Genomic DNA, 17,718 nt, shown 5'->3' with positions numbered 1-17,718 from the left:
TGGTTAACGCTGACAGCTAATAATGTCCTCCTTTAGGACTGTGCTCTCCTCTAGCCAAAGAGACGAGACAGAAACGAAGAGAGACAGCAGCGGTGGGACAGTAGCATCTCTATCTTCACCTAAAGCTGGTGGATGGTTACACGTGTGCTCAAAGCACAGAGATTTGAGTTTATTCCGTCTTTTTTTTTTTTTTTTAGTTCTCTCTGACTCGCTCTCTTTGTGGAGGGAGGTGGTATGAAGCAGCCGCGGGGGGAAAGGTTCTTTTGTGTCTCAGCAGCTGACATAGACATGTGTCAGGAGGATCTATCCTGCTGATGTTGGGCAAGCTGTTAACTGGGAGAGATGTTGAAAATGCTGAAGTGGGCCCTGTCCAGGGGAAAGGCAGCTCTGTTTGCCTTTCTGCTGAGCACCGATTCACAGAGAAAACTTTTCTGCTCAAATTCGCTGATGGAGACGAAGAGGAAAGAAAAGGAGATGGAGTCAGAGATTTGGAAGTCACTCGTAGAGGCACACAAAGCTCCGGCCAGTGTGGCTCCGTGACATTGACATTTAGACATGGTGGGGGTGGAGAAGATTTAAAAGTAGTTTTTGTTGTTATACCTCACAAACTGTTTCACCACCAGTCACAATTCTCTGAGACAGCAGTCATTGAACCCTCAAACCACATGAATATGCATGAAAAGTCTGCTTTTCTTCTCTGCCCCCTGAGCTAATCTTCTCTCTTTTTGTCCAGAGTCTTGTCGTGTTGTGTTTGACTGGCCCTGACATTTGAAAAGGTCCTTGCATTTGAAAAGAAAAAGTTGTTTATGACAACTGGAGAACACTGCTTGCAGCAGAGTAAAAATGGTATTTTGAAAGGAGCATGGCTCTTGCATATTTAAATTCTAATGGATGTGTGAATGTGTTGGCTAATAGGATGTCTCAATCTGGAGTTGTGCAGTAGCCACACTTTTAGCATGCAGGCACACTGACTGCTGCGCCTAATAGTGGAGGAAGATGCATGAGCTCATTCGTTTCATTAACAGATTATGCCGAGTAGAAAGTTTTTTTTTTATTATTATTCATAACTGGACCATTAGTGTGTGTGTGTGTGTGTGTGTGTGTGTGTGTGTGTGTGTGTGTGTGTGCATGCTTGTGCACGTGCACATGTGTGTGTGTGTGTGTGTGTGTGTGTGTCAGCAAGGGCATTATCTAAGCTCAAATAAAACTTTTACAGACTCTTGTTAGAATCCCACTTGAGACATTTTTCTTCCCAAAAACGAGTCATCTTTGGTTTTTTATCACTTTGGATACGATTCAGATAAAGTGTGATGGATCGCTTGAAGAGCTCGTTGATGGATCAGATTAGTTCCAAGAGTTTTGGGATGTAATCAGGGAAGAATACGAGTCTTCGGGGTGTCCCTCAATCAGGAAATTTCAGTTACCTGCACCTACATGTTTGTCCCAGTTTTCAACTAACTGTTCTACAATTTAACTGTCTTATATTTGAATTTACCTTGATAAGCTCTAAAGCAAAGAAACGTCCAAAAATGTGAAGTGAAATTCCTCATAGGCCACAAAAATTTGATTTTTTTAAAGGGCCCATAGCATAGAAAATTGACTTTTTGAGCTTTGAAACAAGTGATAATATTATTTCCACATGAAAAATAAACTCAAAACAATTTGTGGCTGCATTCATGCATTTTCCTGCTTCAGCTGCAAATTTTGAGTTTTACTTTGAAAATCCATTAAAGCGTCAATGGAAACGTATCTCGTCACCAGGCCCTGCTCCTTCTCCAGAAGCTAGTCTGTGGTCTGAAACCTGTCTCCCGTGGTCAGCACAGGCTTAGGCGACGGGAATCATGTAGTAGACTTGGTCCTGTGGTTCGAGTCAATTGGACTACCAGTACCAATACAGCAACTAACTCACGTAAGCCGTTGTTGTACGCACATTTTGTCAGAGCAGGCATGGACAGAGTTTCACTGAAGCAAAGCGTTTTGTTTCCGGGTATAAATTCAGGCTGATGAAATAACTCGTATATGATAAGTGACATCTCAGTAGTGCCAACAGTAGGTTTAAAATAGCATTATAGTGAACCTAAAAGTGCAGAAATTATTTTGTGGCCATGTTTTAAGTTGGTGCAGCTCAAAATCGACATCATATAGATAGAAATTGCATTAAAAAAATAAAAATAAAAAAGTCACTATCTACATCAACAGCTTGCTGGAGTCACACATTTCCAATATAAAAGTGCAGTTGAAGGGCCGCAAATGGCCCTCGGGCTGAACTTTGAGCTTGCCTGTTGCATAAGGTCTGTGTTCAGGATGAGCACAAAAACGTTTCACTTGAGACAAATTGTTGAGATTAAAGTAATAATGTCAAGAAAAAAGGTCAAACCACACATAAATGCACCTAAAGATGTGTGAACCTATAAAACCAGTTTATTATTTTGGTTCTCCACTAAAACTCATGCAGACCAGATAGTCGGGAATTCAGAGAAGTTATGTAGAGGTTGTATTCAGCTTCATCTGTGAGTTACAGTGGATGAACTCAAGGAATGTTCCTTTCTATAAAAACCTATTCTGAAGAATAAAGTCATCGTAGTTCATTTATAAAAAGCATGATGGGTATCGCAGGACTGTGCTCTATGGCTGCTTTATTTTTTCTCCATTTTACCTCAAACTGACCATTTTAACACTTTCTTCCTTTTTCCTGCCACTAAAATTCTTTCTGATATCGTCACATCGTTTAAAATCTTCACATTTTTGTTCTTTTCATTCCTGCTTTTATTTCATCCACAAGTTTAGCCTTTAAGAGAATACTGTTTGCGGATCTTCATTGCCTCCATCAGTGTGATTAAATCAGCGGAGACCCTTAGCCTTTTAATGCTGTATCGGCTTATTCCTCCAGAGCAACAGAAACTGCTCACATTCCACATGTTTCATGCATCCAACTGCCTCTTTGCTTGCATAAATACTGGCGGGAGCTCAAAAAAAAAAAACGCTAACCTGGCAAGATTCCATGTAGTGATTTGAAACTAGAACCACACTGTGAAGTGAGTGGCTGCACTTGTGTTTGATTTAACGAGCAGCGTACTCGGGTATGGTCAGTGCTGCAGAGCATCATCAGTATCAAACACACGTGCACGCTTGCAGAAGCAGTTATGAAGTACTTGTTGCTGCACTGAGAGTTGAACGAGGGGAAGCTGTGAACCTGCCCCTCTTCGCTTATCCGTTGTGAAAATTGGCACATTATCCCCTCATTGCTCACAGGGATGGAAGTGTTGACAAAATGTGTCTGCCCTGTGTGATTGAGTTTTATCACCTTAGCTATCTTAATGATGAATATTACCACTGTTTGGCGAGCCTGAGGCTAATTCTTTGAATCCCTGCTGCTGAGAAGCTCAATAGGAAGGTTGTTTTCTTCTTTTTTCATCTGCTTGTTCACACAACGACGTGTTTGATTTTCACCAGCTTGGAGATGTTAGACTGCTGTTGCTGAATGGAAAAAAAAGAAAGAACAGTGGATTTAGTGGGGGTTAATGTTTCACAGAATCGAGGAGAAGCCAAACGCTCTCCGTCCCTCCTCCTCCTCAGTCCAAATGATCCCCTCTGGGCCCAGAGAGAAGGTTGGAAATAGGTGATGAAAAACATTTAAATGATCTTATATATACATATATATATATATATATATATATATATATATATATATATATATATATATATATATATATATATGTGTGTGTGTGTGTATATGTGTGTATATATATATGTGTGTGTATATATATATATATGTGTGTGTATATATATATATATATATATACACACACATATATATATACACACATATACACACACACACACATATATATATATATATATATATATATGTGTGTGTGTGTGTATATGTGTGTATATATATATGTGTGTGTATATATATATATATATATATATATATATATATATATATGTATGTATGTATGTATGTATGTATATATATATATATATATGTATATATATATATATATATATATATATATATACATATATATATATATATATATATATATATATATATATATATATATGTGTGTGTGTGTGTATATGTGTGTATATATATATATGTGTGTGTATATATATATATATATATATATATATATATATGTATGTATGTATGTATGTATATATATATATATATATATGTATATATATATATATATTTTTTTTTAGAAGAAAATCTGTTTTTTTAACCACTGATAATTAATCTTAGTGTCAAAAGGAGAGCTTTTCTTTTCATGAACGAGTATAAACCTTGTCAGGGATTGTGCTGATGCTCCAGGCCTGTGTTTTATTTTATTTTATTGTAAGAGAAGCCAACTGAAATTCAAGAGTCGAGAAAGTGAAAAAATTTTCAGCCAGGCCGAAAAGCTAATTATCCGTTTTTGGACATCCTTAATGAACTTCTTAATTTTCAGGCAGATTTTCTTTGAACGATAAACTATTCGAATAGTTTATTTTCCGTCTATATACAAAAAATTTAAGTAAAAAAAAATATTGAAGATTTTTCTATATTTCAATCCTCAAAGAGATTTCAAACTTCTTTAACATAATGAATCTAATGTTTTATCACCTGTCCTATCTTTTCTTTTTGGTCTAATCTTTGACCTTTCTATCTTTATTGCTGTCTATTATTTTCCCCTTAAGCTAAACCTTTTCTCATTTTAATCTGAACATCGCTAGTGCCCCAAATTCTGCTTTTGCCCTTGCTTTATCTCGCTGATCTCCTTCGTTACATCTCCATATTCTGCTGCGTGCAGACGATTCAAGTCTTTCAGCTGTGTGTTTGGTTTTAAAATACCCGTTGTAGTCCTTGGATGGGGGCATGCCACTTACATGGCCTTGTGACAGCAGGAAATACATACGAGTTCTTAAACCAACATAGAAAGTTGTTTACAAAAGCAGGATCAGAGAGAAATCATCTGTCACTGAAACACATCATAATATTCCATTTGAAATGATCAAGTCACTACCTCATGCCTCCATCTTCACCTTTAAGTCTTACATGATGAACACAGGCCCTCCCCCCGACTCCCCCTCTCCTCCCAGGAATCGCAGCCAGACACCCACCTTAGCCCAGATTCAGCCAACACATCTGTGTTTTTGGTGTCTCTCTCATATGTACGTATGTGTGTGTGTGTGTGTGTGTGTGTGTGAGAGCAGCAGAGTTCGGCAGTGTTCTCACAGCCCAGCTGAGACTGACAGATGGAATCACACACAGACAGAAAGGCAGGATCCAGGAAACTGGGGTGTGTTTAATAGTCCTGGTGCTGCTGTGGTTGGTATTAATCTAGGTCAGTGGTGTCCAGCTCAAGTTGGCCTCTGAGGCAAGCTTGGCCTTCTTTAACCCAATTTAACTATCATTTACTCAAAGCTGTCTTACATACAGGCATTCAGAAGCTGTAAAGCCTCTAAAAAACAAAATCACTGGCGTATGTTATTGTGTTGAAAAGGGTGAATGTTTTAGAAGCTGTAGTTTCCCTGGAGAAGGCACGTTTATCCAGATGGACTCTCAGCTGCAGATATTGTTGGCCTCCAATGATTTCATGTCTATCATGTGGCTCATACATACAGGTCAGTCTTACAACTTCAACTGTATTGGAGCATCTGCAAAATGCAATGATGTATTTAAAGTCCCAGTATGTGCTTTAAAGAAAGCGATACATTTCTGTTTGTTTCTACCAAAACAAGCAACAATGTAATATTGCTCCCCACTAGATCATTAGATACAGAGGTGTTTGACCAGTGGTGGAACTAGAAATTATTACGAGGGGGGTGGGGGTCTGGACCTCTTCATAAAAGAATAGGCAGGTTTCCACTATTGGAGCTTTTGGGTAATTTTTCCAGAATTTCACGGCATTCTTCTATCCCCATTTCAGCAAGCCGACCTAAAGGACCATCATCCGGCCGTTACTAAACTCCCAACACCGATCCCAACACGGTTCTCCCAGTCGTTGTGTCCCCATACTAAATCAGCCCCTTCTGGACTTTGCTAAGACGTCAGCAATCGCATCTGTTTCGGCATTGAGTGATGTCACTTATCAGTGCCAAAGGGTGTCCACAGACATTAATAAGATTAAAAGTTTTATAAGTATACTAGTTCAATTCATTCTGAGAACCGAAACAGCGGTTATGTGACATAAAAAGTGGCGTTCAGTGCTCTGTTTGTTATGGCCCTCTGTGAGGCCTCAAAACACAGTGAATTATGGTGTTGAGTGGGGATTTACATCATATCTTTTGGTGTTGGGAGTTTAAAAACGGGGATTTTAAAGCAGCTTCAACGCTGCTTATTAATTGCTCCTACAGCCCTTCCATATGCTTCACCAGCAACTCTGCTAGTTTTACAAACGCCAGTTGTCTGCCGATGTAATTTCCTACTGAGTTACAGTGAATCGGCTCGAGTTAACCACAAGTCCCGCTCAGCGACTCTACCAGGCCTTTACGGGTACATACCCCAGTTCAGGGACTCAGTTGGCTCCTGAAATTGCCTGGAAAATGGTCCTTTCAGGCCGGCCTGGTAAAACAGAGAAAAGTGCTTACTTTGAAGGTCTAGTAAAATTATATAATACAATATGTTTAAAACTATTTACTGTGTTGATTTTTTTCTTTTAAGAAAATCAAGACAATTTTACACATATAAAAACAAAGGTTTTACAAATATATCCAGAAATGCAAAAACACATTAGAGAAATTCTGTATAAATAGATTTAATTAGGACTGATGTCAGTCATCCTAGGAGAGCTATAGGGCTATTTTAAATACACACAAGTAGGGGGGGGGGGTAGTTCATCAGTTGCCCGCCCTTGCCCCCCTGTAGATCCTCCCCTGTGTGTGACATATTTTGAAGAGTTTTAATTATAAAGTTATATGTTTTTTAAAATAATTTATCTCAGGAAGTAATAAGTGTTCCCCAGGAATTACAAAATTAAGGTATATTGATTTAAAATGTTTGCTTCCTTAATTAAAACAGGTGCTATGACAGGAAACATCGTGCTTCTCTTCCTCTCAAAACAGACATTTATAAACTGAAAGCACTCACTCTTTGAACTCATCTCCACAGCTAATTTGGAGTTTAATTGTTTCCACAGATGTTATGTATGCATCAGGTGCTCGGTCGTTAATTAGCAGCAAAAGGGAGATCATCAAGTTCACTCATTATAATTTGCGGGGAGTAACCTCAACACACAAAAATGTGCAAGTGCAGCTGATTTTCCTGAAACCGTTGTAGCGGAATAAAATACTCTGCACGATTTCAGAAATGTTCATTTGCAAAAACTCAGTTTTTAAAATGTTTCAAAGAAATGTCAATTTATTATTCACAATAGGTGATATCAGTAAAAATAAAAAGTGTGGCCGCTTTGATCCAAAAATATTTTATTTTTTGCAAATAACTCTTTAAATTTATTCCATTCTACATGTTTAAAAAAATAAACAACATAGGGAAGATGAACAAAAGTTTCATCTGTAAATGCATACTCCTTTAGAAGTGACATTTCCATACTGAGCTATTTCCACCCATCAAAAACCTTTTACATTTAGAAATGTCAATATTAAATATATACAACGTATGATTGTTTAAATATGAAAAGACCTGAGGGTGTGGGGGAGTTCTGCATTTATTTCTGTCATAAAAATCACAATCTCCATGTTTTACAGGTTCATAAAAACTCACATATAACACACAGTGTTTCCACACAGCACTCATCAAGGAGTTAACAACTATGCTCATGTTATCGCTGAACTAAGTTTTCTTTAATTATCAGTCCGAGAAGCTATCAACAGAGTTTAATGTCTTCTCCCATTTCCAGATTAATCTTGAAATTAGGTGTGTTTGGTCGTGTGTGTTCGTGCATGTGTGTGTGTGTGTCCGTGTCCATGTTGCACATCCACAGTTGAATAGACAGATTTATAAACACAATAAAGGCTTCTGCACTCAGCCGTTCACCTGTCAGCTTAAGAGGTTCAGATTAAATCACTGTGCACGTGTGAGCGATGAAATTAGTCAGTACAGGTTCTCTGGATCTATCCGCCATGTTGGGTAGGAAACACATTTATCACGACAGTGGAGATTTGATTACAGACTCTGTTTTAGTTTATTAGACACTAGGGTGTGGGGGAGGGGTGGGTGCAAGGCAGCGTCCGAAGCTTCACTGAGTTTGGCAACAATAATGTCCCCATTATGCACTTTCTGGGTGACTCAAATGAATAGACATTATTACAAAATTGTGCAACAGCCCAAGTCAGCACTTAGTACCACTGCAGTCTCATTTTTCTTAAAGCTGAGAGGAGCAAAAAGATGGAGAGGATGCAGAGGAGGAGGGGAGCAGGAAACTGTTCTAATGAAAGATAACGTACGGGAGGAGTAAAATGTGGAAAGGACACTTTGTGCTAGAGGCAAAGAGGACATGCAAAATACGGATGGAGAGACTTTGGGAATGTGATGACGATGATGATTGAGAGGAGGTGTATTTGTCAGAGGCTTGGTGTGTTTAGTCAGGATAAAAAGGTGGAGCTGGAGTAAATCAGCAGGCTGAGTGACAGCTTTACGCGGACCGCAGAACCACAACTATCAGATAAATGAGAGGAGAGGAACCTTTACCACCCTGTCCTCTCGGCTTCTTCCTTTTTCTGCTGCCTTTGCACCTTTCGGGGAATAAATCATAGACTCCACAGAAGTGCTTTTATGTCGCTGCTACACCATTGTTCTACGAAACGTGTTGGATAAATCTGTCTGTTGACTTTATTATTAGATTTAAGCAAACAGTTTGGAGAAAAGCCGTCTTTTATCTGAACTGCTGATGAACAGGCCACGTTGATTTGGTGTCAGAGTAAACAACAGCTTTTAAACAGCAAAACAAATATTTATTTTTAAGATTCATCTAAAGTTTTTCAGCTTGTGTGTTCAGCCTCTTGTTGTTTTCAGGAAAAGAGGAGAACTCCCTGCGTGTTAAATTCCCCCACATGAGGTGAGCATGTGTTACAAAGTCAACACCGTCTCTTGACTTCCCGTTTTTTCCTTTATCTCGCACCAGAATACACACGCAAATTTATCTAGGCAGAAAGAATTCCCATCAGAGACGGCCTCAGTTGGAAAAACAACGCTCTCCGTTTCACTTTCTAACCCCCCTGCTGTGTTTTTGATGCTGTTACCTCTACAAGATACCCGAGCGTCCTCTTTCTTCCACAGAAGGTGGAGAGAAAAATACAACCAAAAGCCACTTGTTTCTGAAGTGAGAAAGTGGATCTCTGCTTGTGAAAGGTGTCACATGGAGAAGCACTTCATGGATTTGTAACCTCAAGGAGTGATGCAACAGGTGCAACAGTGCCCGGCTGTGTTGTGACTCGCCCATCCAGCCTAAAGAGACTTAAAGGAGAAGGGTGCCAGATTTGAAGGATTCCTTTTGTCAGGTCTTTGACTCGTGAAAGCAGAAAAAGCAGCGTCTGCTACAGTGAGCCCAGTTTTCTAAACAGACATTTCACTGGATATACAGTAATATTACATTTAGTAAGATTAAGATTGGTCTCAGTTCAGATTTTTTTATGCCTAAAAAACGTTACTAAGACCAGATCAGTCACCTTTTCCTTTGCTCTCCTTTTGGTAGCATTCCAACATTTGTCTGGGAACCTGTGGACATGACCACTCTACCACATCTCTCCGTGTTTGTCCTGTGAGTTGTGCACTTTTGCATGTGTGTGTTTGTGACTTTCTCCTTTCTTCCTCTTCCTCTCTGCCAACTCTGAGCGTGTATTTCCTGTCAGGTCAGTCTCCCTATTGTCAAGTTATATAACAGCACTTATTTGAGCAGCGGTGGTACCAAAGGCTGCAGGATAGTGGTACTTCCTCTCTGGCACTGGTTGACTTTTTTACCCACTCAGCAGAGCAAACCTTTTTTTTTTTCCTTCTGGAGATGCAGCAGACTGCCTTCATGCAAATAAGTGAAATCTGTGGAATTAATTTATGGAAATAAAGTCATGTGGACCACTTGCCTGGCAAGCCATCCTCCTGAGACCTGGCACAGTCAGTTGTGTCCTCTGTAGTGGACATGTTTGTTCATCATTGTCTTCTTTCACTCTTTTGAGTAACCCGATTTAGCCCTTCAGTGCTCTTTAGAGGACATTCTGAGCTTTGATGTATCATTTAATATGTTTACATGCTGGTAAGTCCCCTTTTTCTCTCAGTCATTATGGCCGGCTTACCAGCAACAACAGTTTATGGAAAGACGATAAGTAAGTCAAACAATCTTTATCTTCTGAGACTGGGAGATCAGGGGTTCGACTCCTGGTCGGGTCATACCAAAGACTTTGAAAAAATGGGACCCAATGCCTCCCTGCTTGACACTCAGCATTAAGGGGTTGGATTGGGGGGTTAAACCACCAAATAGTTCCCGAGCGCGGCTTGTCTGCAACTCACCGCTCCCCCAGGGGATGGGTCAAATGCGGAGAATAAATTTCGCACACACACCTGTGTGTGTGACAACTAATGGGACTTTAACTTTAACTTTTTTTTTGCTATTTTTACCAAAAATAATCACTTATATTCTTGTTAATTATGTAAACAAAAGTATTTTTACTTCTAAAAACTGTTAAAATATTTATCTTTTGAAGTAACAGTGCTTTTATAAATGTCTATTGTGGTGGACACTAGGGCCATTTTTGTGTATTAATACCACTGGTGCACCGACTAGGAGCCATGCACATGCCAGTGATGATGGACATCAAGTATGCCGGAAGATGCAGGAAGAAAGGCTGTAGTGGCAAAACATACATGAGGTGTATCGGATTACTAAAAGGAATACACACTTCAAGGATTCTCATCACTAGATTACAGAAATGAAGAGCTACGGTTCACTATTTGGCTAGTTCAGTCTCACTTTTCCACTAAGTCCATGACTTGTTATCATTCCCAGTAACAAGCAACATAAGACCCAGAATGATGAATTTTGTTTTCTGATCACATTAAATATGTTCTTGGGTTACATATAGGATTTTATTTTTTAATTAATCTGTAATTAGACGGAAATCGTCCTGCTGTTCTCTACAATGGACATGTTGTAAAATTTAAATAAAACATAAGTAAAAAATAAAATAAAACAGTAAGGTGTTTGTTTTGGTCTAATTGGACAGAAAATTATATTAAAAAAGACAATTGAAGACACTTTTTTTTGTCTGGGTCTCAGGAGGATATGAAAATAAACAGTCTGGCCATGACCCATAGACAAAGGTCAGGCATATGGGCGTAATTTACAGTTTCAAACTGCCTGCATGCAATTGGACAGCTCCAGTCAGAGCAATGAACAGCATGACTTATTGATCACTGTCGAAATCAGTCAAAGGGGCAGTCCACCGTACACCGTAGAAAAGAAGATGCAACTATGTAATTTTTCGTACTTCTATCTGCTCCTGTCTCAGAGAACAGCCCAAGTCTAAATCATCCAAACTTTTTACCAAAACCGTTTCAAACTAGCACCATCCCTTAGCCGACGCCATCTTTGTAGCTTTTCTCCACCGCAGCTACAGTAATGTTCTAAAGCCTAGTCTATACCTCTCCGTCTGCGTCGGTACAGGCACAACGCAGTTACGTGTTGCCGCAGAGGGGGAGGGGGAGTCATGCCCAACCTTTTAGCTGTCGGTCAAAAGTGACGGAGTCCGCAAGCTTGTGATTGATTGGTCAGGACGCCACTTCCTTTAAATTTGTCAACAGCACCGCCATTGCCCCCTCAAAAAAGACATTTAATGATGGACGTGCAACAGATTGAAGAACGCCTTACGGAAAAAGTCTGAAAATATGAACGTTTATTCGCCCGTGACTGAAGGAGTACAAAGATACGCAGCAAGCGTTTTTACTTGTGGATGGAAATGACGAGAAACGTGGGTTTAGAGGTGCCAATCGTGTGAAGAGGCGGAGGGGAATAAAGGACATGTTTGTTCGTGTTAAAAAGTCTCTGAAATACATTAAAACACTAAACACAATGGTAAATACACTATTGTGGACCGGATGCACGCCCTCTGTTGTCTTGACGGGGAATTGCTTTGCAACACTCCCCAGGTGACAGAAAAGTCTGAAGGTAAAATGTCTCCGTCAGTGCATGTGCGTCTCTCCCTTGCAGAAGTGACTGAGAAGCATAAATTAGGCTTAAGTAATATCATTACAAACAGAAATTAGTTCGAGCCACTGGTAAACCTGCTGAGGCTAGAATGGCTAGACCAATCTGCAGAGCTAAGGTTTTTGCTACTGCTGTGTTTGTCTAGGTTTCTAGGCTGCTGGAACACCACATGCTATCCAAATGACAAAGTTTATTTATGAATACGCTTTTGTTTCATTTGAGACTCAAATCAGTGTTGATGATTGCAACATTTTTTAAACACAGGCTTTAAGCTTTTTATTTTCTCCATGCCTTATTTGATGCTTGTGGTGTATTTTAGTGGCAGAACCACAGCAACACATGCAGCTCTGGCATAGTTACTGCTTTTGCTCGTTTTTGTGTGGATGGCATTATTTCAAGTGTTGTTTGTGGGGATTATCTAAGTTTGCTCCGAAACATCATTTTCTCAGATATTACATCCCAAGATGAGATCTATAACTATCAGAGCTCATGCAGAATTTCATATTTTAACAAAAAGAAAAATGCAATTATGTGCATCCTTTGTGTAAGTGGGCAAATTTGTGTTCATATCAAAATATTCAGCCGTATCATTTGATGCATTGTGTGATAAAAGTTGTATAAAATGAGATTTGAAAAGGAAAATGTGTTCTATTGAAGTCTGTACCCTTGCACATTCTCCACATGTGCTTTGCTGCATTAATAGACCACCTTTCGTCGGTGTGTTACTGCACATCCATTAGCAAAGAGAAGTGTATCAGAAGACTTTAGAAATAATGGTCAGATCTTCTTGTGACCTTCAGAGAGGCTGTTTGTGCTGCACAGGAGTCAGAGATGCCCATGCATGTCTCCTCCAGTCTATTCATAGACAAAGCGGCGTGACTCCCCCGCCTCCGAGTGACTGCTTCCTGCTTTCCTTCTTGCTCAGTTACTTCTCTGACTCCCACATGTGGGTCTTTGGCTCTTTGGCAGCAAGGCATACCTTGTGGAGGAGGGAAGCTGAGGCACAGCTTGAAGCTGGGATGTGTTTGGGTCGAAGAAAGACGGACAAATTTAGCCGCTACAGTGTGTGCGTTTGTCTTGAAGTCACTTTGGTTGCACATCGCCCTCCTGCGTTTCTAACTTCTCGTTTTCAAAACACGACACTTTTGACCAACAAACACACAACTCTGAAATTTAACACATTTTTTAACAAGTGCACAATGATTAATGAATTAGAAAAATGATCAGATTAGATTATTGTTGAGACTCGGGGACAGGAAAGGAATGAAACCAAGTGCTGACAGACCTGAGGAGGGTGTCTCATTGTGCTCATCCTGTTGGATGGTGTTTTTCTTTCCTCTCCCTCCCTCCAGCCCCGTTTTACGTCTTTATTCTGCTGATACAACCTCCTCCTGCCTGCTGACTAACTGACCCACATTCCTCTGTGTGACTCGTTGCCCTTTTTTACTGTGCGCATAATCCCACATTTCTGCTTGCCAGGTTTCTTTTTTGATTTGTCGTTTGCCCTCATGCATGCATTTTTCCTAAAATCTGCCCGTCTTTTTCTTCTCTATCTTTCCCCACATGAACGAATGAAATAAATGAAAATAAATACCATATCTCTCAGGCTTTATCAGGAAACAATCAGCGGATTGTTGTTTTGTGTGGCATCAATCCATGAGTGTAATTTATAAAATTTCCAGTCTTGTTTTTTTTTCCCTGTTTGCTAAGAGGAGCATCGGGATGCAGAAAGGACATTTCTTATTTAAATTTGTTCTACATAAATGGGGCGTTTTGAGACAACACTCCCTCTAGTGGAACATTTTCTGTCAGTTGAAAGATGGAATCAGCTGTCAAACTTCGCTTCTTACAAGTCGCTTTGAAGCTGCTGTTTTAAAGCGTGATCAATAAGTGACCTCTTTTGTAGATTCAGCTATACAAACAAACAACCCAGCTCTATCACCACTGATGCTACGTTTCAGACACGTTCCTGAATCTTTCATTTGTGCATCATACATTTTTCATACGGTGTAAATGATGTTTTGCTTTGCATAATTTAGAATTATATTCCACCCCCGTTACGTGGTGCTTTAAGTCACTTTGTGTAAAGTGGATTTTGATCTGGAGGTCCCAGAGGGCACAGCAGATGTAGATTCGTTTTACAATAGCTCAGCTACTGGACATTAAGTAGTGGCATCATTTCTCTTCCATTGTGTGTGCTTCCTCACTAAAGATGTTAAATAAAAACTCACAATAATGTTTGTAAAATTACAGGTGTGACACATTGTGGAGGACTGGAGATCTGGGATAAAAGCAGATCAACTCCAAACGGAGAGAGGAGAGAAAGGTGCGGGCTGCTCCAGGATGTCCCTGGTCGACAAACACAAAGTAAAACGGCAGCGGCTGGACAGAATATGTGAGGGTGAGTGGTGAAACTGTTATTTTTCTCTTCCTGCAAGTGGATTTAAAACGATGTCTGTTTCTAAAAATTGATTCTTTTGGTTGTTTGCTTTATTTCAGTGCATTTGCTTTTTTTTATGCCAACAAGCTTTTCAGCCTGCTGCTACAAATTCAGAGGAAAGCCAGAGGGATAGCTTTGCATGAGTGTTTGTGTGTTAAAGAGAGCCCTGGGACCAAATGAAGCTTCAAACTTTATTTTTATGATGTAGAGCCAAGTGTGTGTGTGTGTGTGTGTGTGTGTGTTTCCAAATGTAAAAGAGGCCTGGTTGAAAGGCGAATGAAGCTTTAGTTTGATGATTCCAGTTTTCTGGAGAGATGAATAAAGAAGTTTGAAGTGAAGTGAAGCGGTTCTTTGAACGCTTCCATTGATTATGTGGAATAGATTTTTGCACGTTTGTGCATTTGCACGTGCATGTGTTCCAAATAGAGAAGAACTCAAATCAAAGCGTTTTCTTTTTGTTGTTGTTGTTGCTTGTTTGCTTGCTGGTCTGGAGAAACCAAGTGTTGTTTTTTAACCTGAACAAATGTTTTTGTGTCGACGATGAGTGAAAGTGATCACTCAGTTAGGATGGGTTTCATTCAAAAGTGTGAACGGAAAGAAGAAATTGGCTTGATTTTGATTAACTTGTTACATTGTTTTTTCTAGACATAATTAGATTACTGACTATGTAACAGGGGAAATGACATTTGAGGGTTTTTGCAGACATTTTGAAAGACGTTTTTATGAAAAAGTTGCCATCTGACTGAGAAATATGTTCTTCATGACTGATATGCTAATGGCTAGTCTATGCATCCATCTCTTGCAGCTTAAAAAACTTTACCCTGTCTTAAATTTTGCATAACTTTTATTTATTTGTTTTTACATTGGATCAATAATTACAAGAATCAATTAAACAAACATTGAAATTGTAGCACTCGATAGGCATCCAGAAGAATGTCTCACCATTTCTGCTGATATAAAGGTGTTTTGCCATCATGGTTGTTTTAGGAAGTTTTACTTAATCACACAAAGAAAATTCCTGTGTAGAGAACACCCTCCTAACACGAAGAGTGCGGTGTTGGTCATAATGTCTCCCATTTATGACAAAATCATTAACTGATGAATGGTCAATGGTGGAAGACGTGAAACGTCTTTGTTGTTATTGCACATCCAGCTAACTCTCTCCTGTAAATATTTAAAAATAACTTTAAAGATTCCTTGTAATAAGTCATTGCTGTTGTTCCAATCAGGAGAAATTGGACACTGAAGTAAATCACGTGGCTGTAAAGCAGCTTGATAATTTTGCATTGATTTTTTTTGATGATGGTTTTAATTTAAATGGAACCAGAAGATTTTCTTGGAAAGTCTGATGCGCTGTACATCAACACGCCCCAGAGCATCAAATAACAATGTTCCTTTTTGCACATTTCTGAGGAAAATCCCAGTGGGATTTAGAAACACTTTTTTATAGGTTCTTAAATGAAGCAGTGATGCTGCTGTTTCCACCCCCAGAATTAGAGCCACATGTGGCATCTTAAAACTCTCCAAACCACAAGCCTTCCTGCTCTTGGAAACACATTTCTCCCTCTCTCTCTCTCTTTAAGCAAAACGATGAACTGATTGTCGTCAAAACGGCAAACTAAAAGTTCTACCGCGTCTCTGACTTCTCCTTTAGGTCCATCATGTCTCTAATCAACAGTGAAGTCACTCCTCTAAAAAGGAAAAAAATGTTTGTTTGTTTGTTTTTTTTGGTGTGGTTAGTCACCACAGCTGCTCTTAAAAATGTGTAGACGAGGCTGATTCACATCGGGGAAGTTTAAAGATCAGAGGGTGGTGAATCACAGTAGCATTAACTCTACTCAGCCATATAAAAAGGGTATTTTAAAACCAGAGGCTTGGGGTGTTCTGCACCATAATGTCAAAGCCACCCACCGTTATCTATAAACAGGCTCTTGGTACCGAGGCATGAAATAAAAATCAAAGTTCATACCAGATGTGTATTTACAAAAACAGGGACGTCTTTACAGAGCGATTGTGTTGCAGTCATGGTTTGAGCTGAGGCCAGACAGAAAGAGCAGCTGCTCTAATTTCCATTTATTCTCCACTGTGTCAATCCAATAGTTGTTTCACAGCAGAGTGCATTGATTACATTTCTGTGATGGGTGGCTAACTGAAACATGCTCGTGGCCCAAATGGCGTTGGAAGCGGCTGATAAAACGTAGCTGTTTGGTCCAATCAGAGGTAGTCACGGTGTCGGCTCGTAGATTTCACTGGAACGTTTTCATCTGATGCGATTTTCTCGCAGGTGAAAAACACTCAGATTGCATTAACTGGGGAAAGAGCTCAGATTTTAGAAGCCAAGTGTTCTGCTTCAGACATGTCTGATGGTTAATCACCATCCAGAAGGGGTTTTCCAGGAGGACATGATTGCAACTCTTAAATTGGAGTTGGAGTCTTCGTGTCTTGTGATGAAGTTAGCTTGCAGACAAAAACCCATTGTTTAGTGTCCAATGTGTCGTTCTTGTCACCCTTCTTTATTTCTACAACAAAACAGCATAAAGCTAGAATGATTCACGGATCAACATTCTTTTTATTTCACATTTCTCTCTTGTAAGTCTACTGTTGGCGAATAAACTATAATATTAAATCCAAATATGTTGCAGCCATATGAGAGCGTGTGCAAGAGTCTCAACCCTGTTGATAATCAGCATCAGTGAATTCCTAATGAATGGTCCAAATCGCTGCAGTCATTTCTCTAATACACCTCACAAGATTGTTTAGTTTAGATATCAGCGTCCAACATGTAAACGTCCTAACTGCTCCTTCTGCCGCGGGTTTGTTGCCACGCCAACAAGAATGTAGCTGCAATAAGGGAACTGTGACAAACATCTGTTGTGAGATGGAGTTCTCATCCCCCCCCCCCCCCCCCCCCCCCCGCCCTTCTTTTTCTTTTTCTGTGTCTCCTTCTGTCTGCTCCATCTGTGTACCCAGCATGCACTGGCTGGAGCTGCGGCGCACACTCTCTGCCGTTGCCATTTAGCCAGTGCTGACTGACTGATCCTAGCAGAGATGGGATTTAAGAGGTGCTGCGACATGAACTAGGTCGCGGAGCGTGAGCGTGTTCCTGACGGTTGGTTTGTGATTGGACGCAGACACCAC

General features: G+C 39.8%; 1 protein-coding gene across 3 annotated transcripts in view; it reads left to right on the top strand.

Moving 5' to 3' along the window:
• LOC107375984 (C-terminal-binding protein 2) overlaps positions 1 to 17,718 on the top strand; it is a 65,358-nt gene that overhangs the window by 9,357 nt on the left and 38,283 nt on the right. For 2 of the 3 annotated variants that reach the window (XM_054750324.2, XM_070542544.1), the window contains exon 2: positions 14,394 to 14,541. In XM_054750324.2, coding sequence (XP_054606299.1) covers positions 14,484 to 14,541 — 58 coding nt within the window. In that variant the 5' untranslated portion in view covers positions 14,394 to 14,483. Of the gene's footprint in view, positions 1 to 9,638; positions 9,705 to 14,393; positions 14,542 to 17,718 lie in introns of those variants that run through there. The other variant, XM_015944837.3, reaches the window with a different exon arrangement.

The sequence above is a fragment of the Nothobranchius furzeri genome, chromosome 12 (assembly GCF_043380555.1).
Source record: "Nothobranchius furzeri strain GRZ-AD chromosome 12, NfurGRZ-RIMD1, whole genome shotgun sequence".
NCBI lineage: Eukaryota > Metazoa > Chordata > Actinopteri > Cyprinodontiformes > Nothobranchiidae > Nothobranchius > Nothobranchius furzeri.
The sequence above is the reverse complement of the archived record's forward strand: the minus strand, read 5'-3'. Positions and strand labels throughout refer to the sequence as shown.